The following is a 12,630-nucleotide window of genomic DNA, read 5'->3' as shown; positions in this document are numbered from 1 at the left end:
ACTACACGAAAATGTTCTTTGCTAACCAGGCTTCTCAGGTGCTGCGCCAGGGCGCCTCGGAGGAGAAAGGCGAGCGTGCGCGCCTCATGAACATCATGGGTGCCGTATCAGTGGCCGATATTGTGAAGACGACTTTGGGCCCAAAGGGCATGGACAAGATTCTTCAAGGAATGGATCGAACTCAGTCTGTACGTGTCACGAACGACGGTGCGACAATTCTCAAGTCTCTCTTCATGGATAACCCGGCTGCAAAAATTCTCATCGATATGAGCAAGACACAGGATGATGAGGTAGGCGACGGCACGACTAGCGTCACGGTGTTTGCTGGAGAGCTCCTACGCAATGCTGAAAAACTGCTGGATCAGTCCATTCATCCTCAGACCATCATTGAGGGCTATCGCATGGCTGCTGATGTTGCGCAGAAGGCGCTCGCAGAGTCCGCTGAGGATCACGGCTCGGACGAGAAACTTTTTTATGAAGACCTCATTCGCATTGCCAAGACGACCCTCAGTTCCAAGATCATCACTGTGGAGTCAGATCATTTTGCAAAACTCTGCGTCGACGCTGTTCTTCGCCTGAAAGGCAGCGGCAACCTTGAGATGATTAATGTCATGAAGAAGCTTGGTGGCACGCTTCGGGACAGCTATCTGGAGCCTGGTTTCCTGCTGGACAAGAAGATCGGCATCGGCCAGCCCCGCCGCCTGGAGAACGCCAAGATTCTTGTAGCAAACACCCCCATGGATACCGATAAAATCAAGATTTTTGGAGCCAAGGTGAACGTTGATAGCATATCTCAGCTTGCGGAGGTCGAGGCGTCAGAGAAGGCCAAGATGAAATCCAAGTGCATGAAGATAATCAACCATAACATCAACTGCTTCATCAATCGTCAGCTCATTTACAATTATCCAGAGGAGATCTTCGCACAGCATGGTATCATGGCCATCGAACATGCTGATTTCGATGGTATCGAGCGCCTTGCGAAGGCACTTGGAGCTGATGTGGTCTCGACATTCGAGGATACAGCAAACATGCAGTACGGCTTTGCGGAGAAGATCGATGAGGTCATGATCGGTGAGGGTACTGTGATCCGCTTCTCTGGACTGCCCAAGGGTGAGGCGTGCACGATTGTGTTGCGTGGCGCTTCGCGCCATATTCTTGATGAAGCGGAGCGCTCCATCCACGATGCAGTATGCGTCATCTCGGAGACAGTGAAAGAGACACGCACTGTCCTCGGTGCAGGATGCTCTGAATTTCTTATGGCGAACGCTGTGGAGGAGAAGGCCAAGTCAATCGCTGGGAAGAAGCAGCTGGCGATGATGGCGTTTGCTGCTGCGCTTCGCACCCTTCCAGCGATCATTGCAGACAACGCCGGCCTCGATAGCAATGACCTTGTCACGCGCCTCCAAGCAGAGCACTATCAGGGGCACACATCGTACGGTATTGATGTCATCCGTGGTGACATTGCGGACGTGAAGACACTTGGCATCACCGAGTCTTACAAGGTGAAGAGTTCTGTTGTGGCGTATGCCTCAGAGGCGGCTGAGATGATCTTGCGTGTGGACGATGTTCTCCGTGCCGTGCCGCGTGAGCGCACGCAGTGAAGAAGAGATGGCCACGTGAAAGTAGGGGCGAAAGGGGACATTGGAACCGGAGCATGCTTTCGAAGTCTGTGTTCGCATTTCAGTAGCCAACGGCATGTGTCAGCGATCCGCAGCACCAAGACAGGTCGAAAGCGAGTCGCACCGCCATCCTTTTTTCCCTCACTATAGAGAACCGGCTCAATGCCGGAGAATTCTAAAAAATGCGGCCGTTCATGCTTTGTACCTACTGGTGCCGGGCCTGCCCCCTCTTGCAGCGCGAAAGTTGAAAGCTCTGTAAGGGACGACAGACAAACTACGGGTGAAGGATGCAGCGTTGTGGTTCTTAGCGAAGCTGGTAAAATCAAGGACATGGCAAAGCTTGCTGTGCCCCTCTTTTTTCCCATCGATTTTTCCGTGCATTTATGATCAGCAGCCTGAGGCTGTGTTCTGTATAGGCTAAGGGCTAAGTGGGACTAACTCGTACTCTTCTTTTTCTCGTCTCCAAGGAAGCAAAACAAAGTCATCTAAGCCGTCTTCGTTTCTTGACTCCTGTCTTCGATACATACAGCCTGTGCCGAGGTGCTTGCCTGCTGGCGAACGATACCGTATCGCCGCCTCCCGAGTGCTTGCAACCTTTGTTTTTCCCTTTTCCTCTACGATTCCCGTGGTGAGACTTGTGCCTGGTCAGCTCTGGATTTCACTGAGTGATCTGGCAGCAGAGGTTGTCTGATAGGTGTGAGTGATTGCACCCTTCCCTCTCATACTTTACGTACGCCTCTCCTGCTTCTCAGCTACCTGTTTCTATCAATTCAACTTGTGGCGCTCACAGCACGCTGGGTTCCGCTGGCTTCCATCGCTCTGCGCCGCCTAAGAGCCTCTCAACGAGCAAAATTACGCTTTTTTCTTAGCGCGGTCAGTTGCCGTTCTGTGGGCGTCAGCTTTTAGTGCTTCTCTCACCTTCTCGTCAAATCGCGATACAGACACCTGAGTTGCAGAGCAGGAAGAAAAAAGAAAAGCGGCGGCAGCTCACACCGTGGCACGCACACACCACCAAAACAACAGCAACAACGACTGCCGTGTGGCGGCAAAACAGTAGTGACGGCATACTAGCGTCCACACAGGTATCTGCGTATGCTACTGCAGCTTCCTGACGCGGTGATTTGGCTCAGAACCGATAGTGCGCGTTTGCCTTGCTGCTTCTGCACTGACGTTTCTGCTTCACTTAGCATTGCTCACGGCAGCTGAGATGAGTAAGTACGTGGCTCCGACTGGTAAGGTAGCGCCAGCAGCCCCCGCTGCGGACAACGGTGTTGCTGATATCACGAAGGTGAAAATCTGCTCTGGGCACACGCGCCCGGTGTGCCACATTAACTACAGTGAGATCATCGATGGCACCTTCTGGTTTGTAACGTCATGCCACGATGCAAAGCCGATGCTTCGCAATGGCCAGACCGGCGACTGGGTAGGAACGTTTGAGGGGCACAAGGGTGCCGTGTTCTGCTCCGCTTTCAATGCTGGTGCGACGCGGCTGGTGACGGGTAGCGGTGACTACTCTGCGATGGTATGGGACGCCTTGACCGGCAAGAAGCTTCATGTGTGGAGTCACCCAAAGTACATCAAGTCCTGCGACTGGATGGACCAGCGCATTGCCACAGGCTGCTTCGATGGTAACATCCGCATCTACGATGCGACTCGGTACGACGCTGACCCGCTCTCGTTCGGCAGCCCTGACGCTGTTAACGTCAAGTCGACATACTTTTTGGACACGAACACCATGGTGACGGCATGCGAGAACGTGATCATGAAGTGGGATCTCCGTGACACATCTGCCCCCTACCTGCGACGTGAGATTCCTGGTCTTAACTTTGTCGAGTACACACATCGCCACTCCATCGTCGCCGCTCATGAGAAAAGCATCAGCTTCATCGACACCACATCTTTAGAGGTGAAGAACAGTTTCACCACCTCCGAGGATGTGGAGTGTGCGTCTCTTTCCCCAGACGGGCAGCGCGTCGCAGCCGGATCGAAGCTGAAGGCAAAGGAGTTCACACTGGACGGTGTGGAGGTGGAGTCGAACCGAGGTCACCACGGGCCCGTGTTCCACATACGCTGGGCCTCAGATGGGAACTCTTACGCCTCTGGCGCCGAGGACGGCATGGTGCGCGTGTGGCCGTCGCACGAGATCATCGAGAAGTATGAAACAGATGCGTAGTGCGGTGCAAACGGTCACCACGGGCGCTTTGGCTGAAAGAGAGGAGAACGGCGTCAGTGGAAAACAAAGAGGTGCTCAACACAGCGCGGTGTGGCGAGGTGCTTTTCAAGACGCGACTTATCCACACTGTCTGCAGTCCGCATCGCAGGAGGAGGGGCGCCGCCGTAAAGTTTCTTTTGTCGTTCCAAGAACGAAGTGTGTGACCTTCTTGGTAACGTTTGGGACGGCCTGTCGACTCGGTGAAGTAGCCAACGATGTCTAATGTCGCGCACCTGCGTGTGTGTGTGCGTCTGTGGAGCCCCCTTGCTCGCTTCTTCGCTTGTTACAGCGTCACGTCTCGCGTTTTTGCAAGGATGACCTACAGGCGAATACGCGTTCCACTTTTCCCTCTGCGAAACTCGCACCTCTCGCGTTTCTTTCACTGCTGAGGCCCACTGTCGGAGCAGATGCACCAACAACTCAGGAAAGGCAGGGCTTGAAGACGGCCACCGTGTCTTCTCGTGTTTTCGAACGTTCCATGAATCTCTATGGATGCGTACGTGACTTCAGGGGCTTCAGTCAGCGGTTGGCGGGCGAGGAGGGGGGAGCACACGGCTGACTGCGGCCATGCGACTTTTTGCTACCTTTGGCGTAGGAGCGTGCATCTGTGGGTGGTGCGAGAGGAAAGGAGGACTTGTGCACCAGCAGCTTCCCGAGGTGACCATGCGACGCTTCCTGTGTGATGAATACGTTGAGAGGGGGGGAAGAGCGAGGGCGGCTACTCACGCGGGTGCTGGAGACCAGCAAAAAGGAAGAGGCCGATGCACATTGGGGAGAGGATGCCCCTCTTTTTTCCCGTTCTCGTTCACCCCTTCTTGAACGCACTTTGTTGCGTCATCTGCTCCAACGACGCGTGGTGTCCGCGTGCTCCCGCGGTTTGCTCTTCTGGTACTTTTTGGTACCTTTTGGTCCTCGTTGCCCAGTTCTCTTTTCATATCCGTTGCCAACAGTCTCTCGGCTGTGCATTTTCCCTCTTTCGTCATCCCCCCAGCCCGTGCCACTGCCGTTTTCAACGAATGGGGCGCTGGTGTGCGTGCGTGCGCGCGCGTGTGTGTGTGAGGTTAGGGATAACAGACACACATGAGACGGTGCATCGTAAGTACTCTTTTGTTTTTTTCGAGGAGAATGAAACGGAAAGGGAAAAAAGAACAGCATTTCTGTGTAGGGCGCACACGTTTCCGCTACCGTCCACGTCAAGAGTGAGGAGAAGAGAGGGAGGCATGCTACAAGTCTTGGGCGTGAGGCTAAAGTGAGCGGCCTGAGAGGGAATGGAAGACGGCGCACAGCTTGGCAAGGGCAGAGCTATTTTTTTTTGTTGTTACTCTCCGACTTTCTAGGCTCTGATGACGAGAGACACTACAGCTGTGAAATGAGGCTCAGTACCCCACTCTGTTGGAGGGAGCCGAGCAGCCTCCGTACCCCTACCAATCGTGAACCGCCCCCGACTGTGGCAGGGCCAGGTGCCTGTGACGTAGCGAAGCCAGCGCGATGCATCGCCGCGGACGGCGCCTGCTGGGTCCTGCATGGCGCTGCGTCGGTACGAACTGCGACAGTGAGGACGTTTGTGCTACCCATGTGGCGGGCGAAATGTCGGCTTGGCTCGAACGTATCTCACCCGGCCCTCGATGCCGACTGATGGGGTCAGAGGGGCCTGGGAGACATGCCCGTGGAGGGGGGGACGCATCAAGTGGCGGCCGGGATTATGGGGAGGCTTGGAGGGGACCTGTGAAGTGGCGACTGGGCAGAGGTTGCGGCAGGGACCATGCTGAGGTGGCTGAGCTGGAAAATTGCTGTAACGGTTGCCTACTGCTGCTTTGCACCACCGAAAGTCCCTTTCGTAGGCGTGGCAGAGAGAGACAGAGCTCGTGCTCTATGGCAAAGGGGACTTGCTGCATGAAACGTTTGGACTTCCGTGCATCTTTTCGAAAAGGGAGGGGCGCCAGTTACAACACGTCGGGGGACGCACACTTTCACTCGTTCGTCCAAAAGCTCGCGTCGCAATCGCTGCAGCTCGTTTTCTCTTGCTTGTGCACGTGTTTATGTTTCTCTCTCTTCGCATCGTGTGCGGCTCATTTACCATTCAACTTGCCAACGTCCCGGTCCCTTATTTTCGTGCCGCTTGGTTGCACGCCCTTACGGGCGTACGCCCGCTGCTGTTTCTCACAACCCTCCCTCCCCTCCCTTCATAGGCGCTTATCCTCCTTCTCTCACCACGACCTCCGGTGTTTTCTTTGCCACCGCGTCAGCACCTCCGATAAGAATTCAACGACTTGCACATTACACCATTGATTAGATTCTTCCTAATGCCGCCGATGTTTTCTTCACCCCCTTTGTCACACGCCGCGCGCACAGGCGAAAAGACGACAGAGATGGTGACACATAGAATGGGTAATGCTGCATACGTGAATCAAGAGCATGGCCCATACCGAAACGGACGCTGTACTTTCGTGTTCAGCCTCATCACCGGAGCTCTTCAGACGTCCCCACATTTTTTTTTTCTGAAGCAGCCTCCCTTCTTCCACAGAAACAAAAAAAAAGAGCTCGCCTATGCCCCTATCCGCTCCCTGTGACGCGTAAAAGTACCGCGTCCCCAGCGCCAAGGCGTCCGTCTTCGACGCAAAATGCACACACACACACACACAAACACACACACAGACACACACAGACAGACACATACAGACACACAAGAAGACACGCGAGGCTCGAGTCCCTTGCTGTGAGAGTGTAGTGCTTTCAGCAGCATGAGGTGTAGGGTGACGAGATGCAGGCGGCAGTGATGCCCCCCGTGCGCTCTGGCGGTGTTCAGCAAGGCAGTGGCAGTGCAGAATAACATTCACGTCATCTAATCTCATGATGGGGTGAAAGAAATGGGCTGCGGGGTGGGGGGCTATGCCGCAGTCGTCGAGATGACAGAAGCGGGGATGCGCAAGCTTTTGCACGATGCAGCGGATCGTGCAAAAGATGACTAAACTCGCGTACGCGTTCGCACAGCGCATGGGTAAATGATAAAGGCGCCCCCCCTCTGCACGTGCGGGCGTAGGCGATGGCTTCGCAACGACATCGAGATGCTCCTTTCCCAGTGGAGGCAGACGTTAGACGGCGACTGTGCGGAGGTATTCATCCGTACCCGTTACACTGGGATGGTGCCGTGCGGTGCGCCACTTGGCTTCCGAGTGCCGGAATCACTCGTGAAGGAGGTGAAAGAGATCTTCAAAGACATCGACGTGTGGGTGCTTCAGAGAGCGTGCGAAGTGCATGGCAAGGAAAAGGCCACGTGTGCTCCGATCAAGCACCTCCTGACACCGTTTCCAATCTCTACGCACGACGCTGTTGGCCGATTCATGGAGCAGATGCGTGGGACTACGGCCCTGAGGGCCTGATGGGCGTTGCACCGAACACGCTCTCCGGAGAGGTGAAGGGGCAGATCCAGGCCACGCCGTGCAACTCCGCGTAAAACGCCTAAAGACCTGTGCTCGCCCCGTTTTGTAAAGCGAGCTGCAAGCTCAAAGAGAAGCTTGCGCTTTTAGCCTGCATGTAGTGCTCTGCTGCGATTCGCGAGAACTAGCTGAGGCTCGTCGACGTGACCACTGAGCCGTGTTGAGCGTCCTTCTTGAGCGACCCTGCGCTGGATGTGGTAACTGTACCCTGCGCCGCACGTTGACCACGCGTGTTTTCTTGGCCCCGTTCCTTCCAGGCGACGAGGGCGCCACCGTCGTGCAGCCACAGGTGAGCGGGCCACAGCTATATGTGTACACATTTGTTGGCTTGCTGGTGCTAGGGTGAAGTGAGCGACCAAGGACAGCCGCGCCGATGTGCTCGGGAGGAGGGAGGGAGGAGTATGGCTGCCGCGTCATTTCTGGCTGCTTGCTCTCTGCTCCGGTTGTGAGACGCTTTGCCGTTCATTTTTGTCCGTCGTTGTGCCCGTCGATGCTGGCCTCGCGCTTCTTCTCTGTGTGTTCGCGCGCACACGTACACGCGCATGCCTTGCACCGAATGGGCTGCTCGGCGCTCTGTGTCTCCTCCCCCCTCGCCAACATTGGCGTGCGCGCGCCTCTCTGAGTGTTGTGCGCTTTTCGTCGACTGAGTTGCCTGTTTGCCTTCATGTTTTGCTTCCGCTCTACTCCTTACTGCTGTTGCCTCGTCCGCTGGTGTGCGCGCGTGTGTACGGGCGGGCGCGTCTGTGTTTGCGTGTGGGCGCTGGTGGTTCCTCCCGTCTCTGTTGCGTTGGCGGCGCGGCCAGCTGCCAGCTTCCCTGTTTTTCTGCTGCCTCTCTTTCCCGTCGCCGCACGCGCTTCCACGCTGCGCGACCCACGGCCACGCCGGCGCACGGGTGCTCTCAACGTGACGTATGAAAGGCGCACGCCCGCCGTCGCGCACTGCCCACGCGAATGAACTACGCGCAAAGGTGCAGCAGCTGCCGTGCGCGCCGCGGCAGCCGTGCATGGCGGCCAGCAGGGAGGAAGGGCATGCGCGCGGTCGTTGTACCGGACACTGCGAGGCTGGCGATGCCGCGTGCACAGGCGAACACGCGCCCCCCTCTTACGCGCTTGGCATGCGCGCACTTGCTTACCGCTGGCAGGGCGCGGCCACGGCGTTGTTTGTCTGCCTGCGCTGCCGAAAGGAGGGCAGGGGGCGGGCGATGTGGTGCGCCGGCCAACGACGCGACTCGCTCGGCTCACCACTGCCGTTCTCGATCGCTGCTGGCGCTGCACTGCCGACTATATCCCTGCTCTTCCCTCCCCTCTTGCTTCGATGCTGACGCGCGCGCTGACCCCTCCCTCCTCCCCTCGTGGCCCCCTCACTCCTGCACTCCCGCCTGCGCCGGCCACCCCCCCCCCCGATATCAGCTCTCATCAGTTCCCCCGCCACTCACAGTTCTCGCCTTTCCGCGTTCGCCCCCCTCCCCCTCTATCACAAACCGTCCCTTCGAAGATGTCCGGTACTCCTGCTGCTGCTGCTGCCGCCGCTGCTGCGGCGCCGCCACAGAAGTCGCCGCGCCCGTCGCCCAGGAAGGCGCCTGGAAAGAGCTCCGCTGCGGTGAAGAAGGCGGCTGCGAAGAAGGCATCGAAGGCTGCGAAGAAGACTGCACCGAAGAGGGTGGCCGGGCCGAAGAAGGCCGCGAAGAAGCCGGCGAGGAAGGCTGGGCCGAAGAAGGCGCCGAAGAAGGCGGCGAAGAAGCCAGCGAAGAAGCCGGCGAAGAAGGCGGCGAAGAAGGCGGCGAAGAAGGCGGCGAAGAAGAAGTGAAGGACGCCTTGACGCTGGTCTATGCCTGACTGCACTCCCGTCTGAGGCACGCGTGCCGGAAGACACACCCATAGATCCGTTTGTTTTTTGTTTGTTATGTTTTTTCTTCCTTCGATTTGGTCTCTTTTGTTTGTTTGGCCGTTCGCCTCTCTCCTCTCCGACTCGCTTTAGCCTATTTTTTCTAGCGGCACACGTTTGTCGACGTGTGTAGATGGGCTCGACGTGTTGCAGAATCGCACACAAAGAAGAAACGAACAGCGTGAAAAAAAAGAAAAAACATTTTGCGGGCATCATCGGACGTCCTTCGCGTGGGAGCGGGGGTGCGCATGCGCCTCGACGATGCTGCATGGGGGCATTTCGTCTTCGAAGGGCCATGAGGGTTTGGCGGCTGGTGCACCGTGTCTGGCGCTGACTATTGCTCTAGCTCTCGTCTGTGCCTTGGTTGGGTGCGTTGTCGGTGTGAAGGCGCGCTCTCTATTTCCCTGGCCTTCCCTCGTTTACGCCTCACTTCGTGCTTTCAGTTCCGTGCGACATCTCTGGATGCAAAGGACTGCGTGCATGGTGAGCCCTTCACCGTTGCGGCTGTCTTGTCTCCTCATAGGTGATGAAGGGTTGTGTGCTCGCCGGGAACCTTGGTGCGCGGCGCTACTCAAGCAATGGTATGCCGTCTTCTCGCAGATTCTAAAGAGCTGTGAAAGTCTGGGCAGACGCCTGAGTGGGAAGAGGTGTCACGAGGCAAAGTGTCCGGTGCATGCACCCAAGCATTACTGAGCTAGTTGAGCACACAGGTGAGCGTAAAGCGTGTGGGTGGTGCTTCGCTGAGGAGTGCCAAAGGTGGGTGGGAGGAGGAGGGGGGGAAGAAACCAATCTTGTGCCGCTCCAGCAAATAGAGGGAGGAAAGGCGCATTCGGCCGCACCCCACGCCCCCCCTGTCACTGGGGGAATGTGCTGTGAGGGCCTTTATTGCACTCCTTTCATTTTTCTTCCTGTCCCCCTTCCCTCGGTGCCTTTGCCTCTAAGCTCTGTGTCTTGCACCAGTGTCGCCAGCGTCTATTCTCGACTCTCGGAAACGTGCGCAGTGAACCACGTTATGGACGAACGTCTCGTCTCCCTTCTTGGGCGTTTTCTCTCTCTCTGTCTCTCTTGAGTGCTTTCGTCTTAATCGTGCGAACGCCATTTCCCCGCCTGCCCGTCACTCTGTGCATGCATGAGTGCGCTCATGAGGAGGAGTTGTACCTCTCTCGCTCATATCTATTCCCTACTCGTTATCGGCACGCAGGCGCCCAATCCGACCCGCGCTTACTCACCATCTAAAGAGGGTGTGCATGTCTGTGTGTGTGTGTCCGTGTTAGGGCTGGGGTAGCGGGCAGAGACAGCATCAAGCTCGCGAAGCGGAAAGCAGTGACACCACTGCAGTGGCGACAGCGGTGCTCATAGGCACACATATCAACAAGTGACAGCATAGGAGAAATACCAATTTGTAGCAGAAGAAGCTGAGGGAATCCATGGGTGGCGCTGCTGCGAAGCCCGTGCGTGAAGCACCTGTACGATACGTGGCCAAAAAGATGCCGCGCCTGGAGAAGACCCCAGTGGAGCAGCAGTTCAAGAAGCCGCAGTTTACGGCACAGGGTATCAACAGCCGCCAGGACGATGTGAACACCGAGCCGATCATGTACGTGGAGACGTCTAAAGACGCCAACAGCACCGAGCTGACGGACCACGTGGCACCCCGGTGGTACTTGAACACGTACTTGGAGATGGCTGACAACTTGCGGACGGACCATACGGTCATCAGCGGCAACCTTCCCCTCGCGTGGGAGCGTGATAAGCATGAGCCATACTCTCTGGTGCGCGGTCGTATCGATGACGAGGACCTTCGCTGGGTTCTGCAACCGGAGCAGCGCAAGAAGCCGCTCGATGAGCTCTTAGGCCATACGAAACTGGAAAGGCAGGTGCTACAGGACATCCTCGACACGGTCGAGTTGCCCCGCATACAGTACCGCAACTACAAGGGTAAGTTACACAAGAGCATCGACGACGCCAACACCCACATGGAGGCGCGCAAAGCACAAATCCAGAAGGCTCGAGAGGCGGAGATCCTGCGTCAGATTGGCTACAGTGAAGAGGAAGTTCTGAAGGAGGAGCAGTACCTGACAAATCGCCACCGCGGTGTGCGCACCCTCGATGATCTCGGCGCCAGTAACCGGGAAAAGCGCCGACAGCAACGGGCAGCGGAGGCGAGCGAGTTGGAAGACATGCTGGAGGAGCGGCGCATTGAGCAGCTGGAGCGCGGTGAGGCTACTGTCACGGCAGAGGAGGTAGCTGAAAGGCCAGAGGTGCTGCAGATGCGCCACAAGCACTTCAGCACACACAGAAATATCTACAAGCACATGTACGCAGCAGATCTCGGAAAGGACCAGCACAATCAGGCAAAGTTTGTCTGGTGGCTTGACCGCACGCGGCGCATCAAGCGCGCCGTGGACACTATCCACGGTGTTCCGGTCTATAATGAGCGGCTCTCAGCGAACGAGGAGCAGATGCGCAAGCAGATGCAAGAGGCGGCGGAGTTCAACTTTGCAATGTCGAGGTCTCAAGGCGCGAAAGGGTTCACGGACCCGCGCGGGCATTTCGATCAATTCATGGATGTTATGCGCTACAACAAGGCGGAAATGCAGAGCGAAACAAACGTGGAGGTTCACGAGGACAACAGCGCCGAGCACACCGTCTTTCAGTTTCCTCATACGCGAGAGCACGGCACAAAACCGGCACCGATACGATTCTCGGATCGTCATGACCGTGCTGAGCTCATCGACACCGATGTGTCGAAGCTTTTCGGGCTTGAAAGCGAGTCTCCTGGTACTACTCGTGCAGCCCCTGCTGCGCATACGGACAGTAAATCTTCTCTACCAAAGCAAGCACCTCAAGAGGGTGATGGGGTAGCCCACCCCAGCCATCAAGCGAGCGCTCGCAGTTTGGAGCGGGTGGATGACGGCAGCGACTCTACATCGTCAGTGCACATGAGCGTTTTGCCGCCTGCAGACAAGGCTGACAGGGATCCTTGAGTCTCTCGTTTCTCTTCTCTCTACCCCCCCTCCGACGTATCGCAAGGGGGAAGGGGGGGTGAAGCAGTGCTTTTGTTTTGACTGCTCCGCTGTCTGCTTGGGCCAGTGCTGCCGACATGTTTTTATCTTTCAAAATCCTCTGCGGTACACGTTGCGCATATACGTCTCCTCTCTCTCTCGTTTGTGTGTGTGTGTTTGCTTCGATCGCAGGCTCCTCCCGCACGCTCGCACTCATGTACACAGATGCGACCTGAGGGGTGCTTCTATGAAGTGGCTGGCGTGAAAAGCACCATTCTGCGCACCGCCTGCTCTTCGTTTCTTCTACCTCACGTGGCTTTTCGTGAAGACCCGGCTAGCCGCTCCGCAACACCTCGAGGGCACATCAGGGCGCCTGCGTGTGGCTGCGCGGTGCAGGTCTACGCTTCGACTCGTACCGATCTTGAAACGGTTAGTGATTGGAATGTCTAAATCTGGCGTTGCTCCGCGTCCTTTA

The 12,630-nt window shown here is 56.8% G+C and overlaps 3 protein-coding genes across 3 annotated transcripts; all 3 read left to right on the top strand.

Moving 5' to 3' along the window:
• Positions 1 to 11: 11 nt before the first annotated feature.
• On the top strand, positions 12 to 1,601 carry LSCM1_03472 (uncharacterized protein; the record flags this gene model as incomplete). Its single annotated transcript, XM_067321014.1, has 1 exon — positions 12 to 1,601. One exon carries the CDS (start codon positions 12 to 14, stop codon positions 1,599 to 1,601), a length of 1,590 nt encoding a protein of 529 aa, XP_067177624.1.
• A 1,225-nt stretch (positions 1,602 to 2,826) lies between these two features.
• On the top strand, positions 2,827 to 3,792 carry LSCM1_03471 (uncharacterized protein; the record flags this gene model as incomplete). Its single annotated transcript, XM_067321013.1, has 1 exon — positions 2,827 to 3,792. One exon carries the CDS (start codon positions 2,827 to 2,829, stop codon positions 3,790 to 3,792), a length of 966 nt encoding a protein of 321 aa, XP_067177623.1.
• A 6,788-nt stretch (positions 3,793 to 10,580) lies between these two features.
• LSCM1_03470 (uncharacterized protein) lies at positions 10,581 to 12,137 on the top strand (the record flags this gene model as incomplete). The annotated part of the gene is made up of 1 exon (XM_067321012.1): positions 10,581 to 12,137. The coding sequence occupies one exon, from the start codon at positions 10,581 to 10,583 to the stop codon at positions 12,135 to 12,137; it is 1,557 nt and encodes a 518-aa protein (XP_067177622.1).
• Between the last annotated feature and the right edge of the window lie 493 nt (positions 12,138 to 12,630).

Source organism: Leishmania martiniquensis, chromosome 27 (assembly GCF_017916325.1).
Source record: "Leishmania martiniquensis isolate LSCM1 chromosome 27, whole genome shotgun sequence".
In the NCBI taxonomy this organism is placed as follows: Eukaryota; Euglenozoa; class Kinetoplastea; order Trypanosomatida; family Trypanosomatidae; genus Leishmania; species Leishmania martiniquensis.
This window is presented reverse-complemented; position numbering and strand designations above follow the sequence as displayed.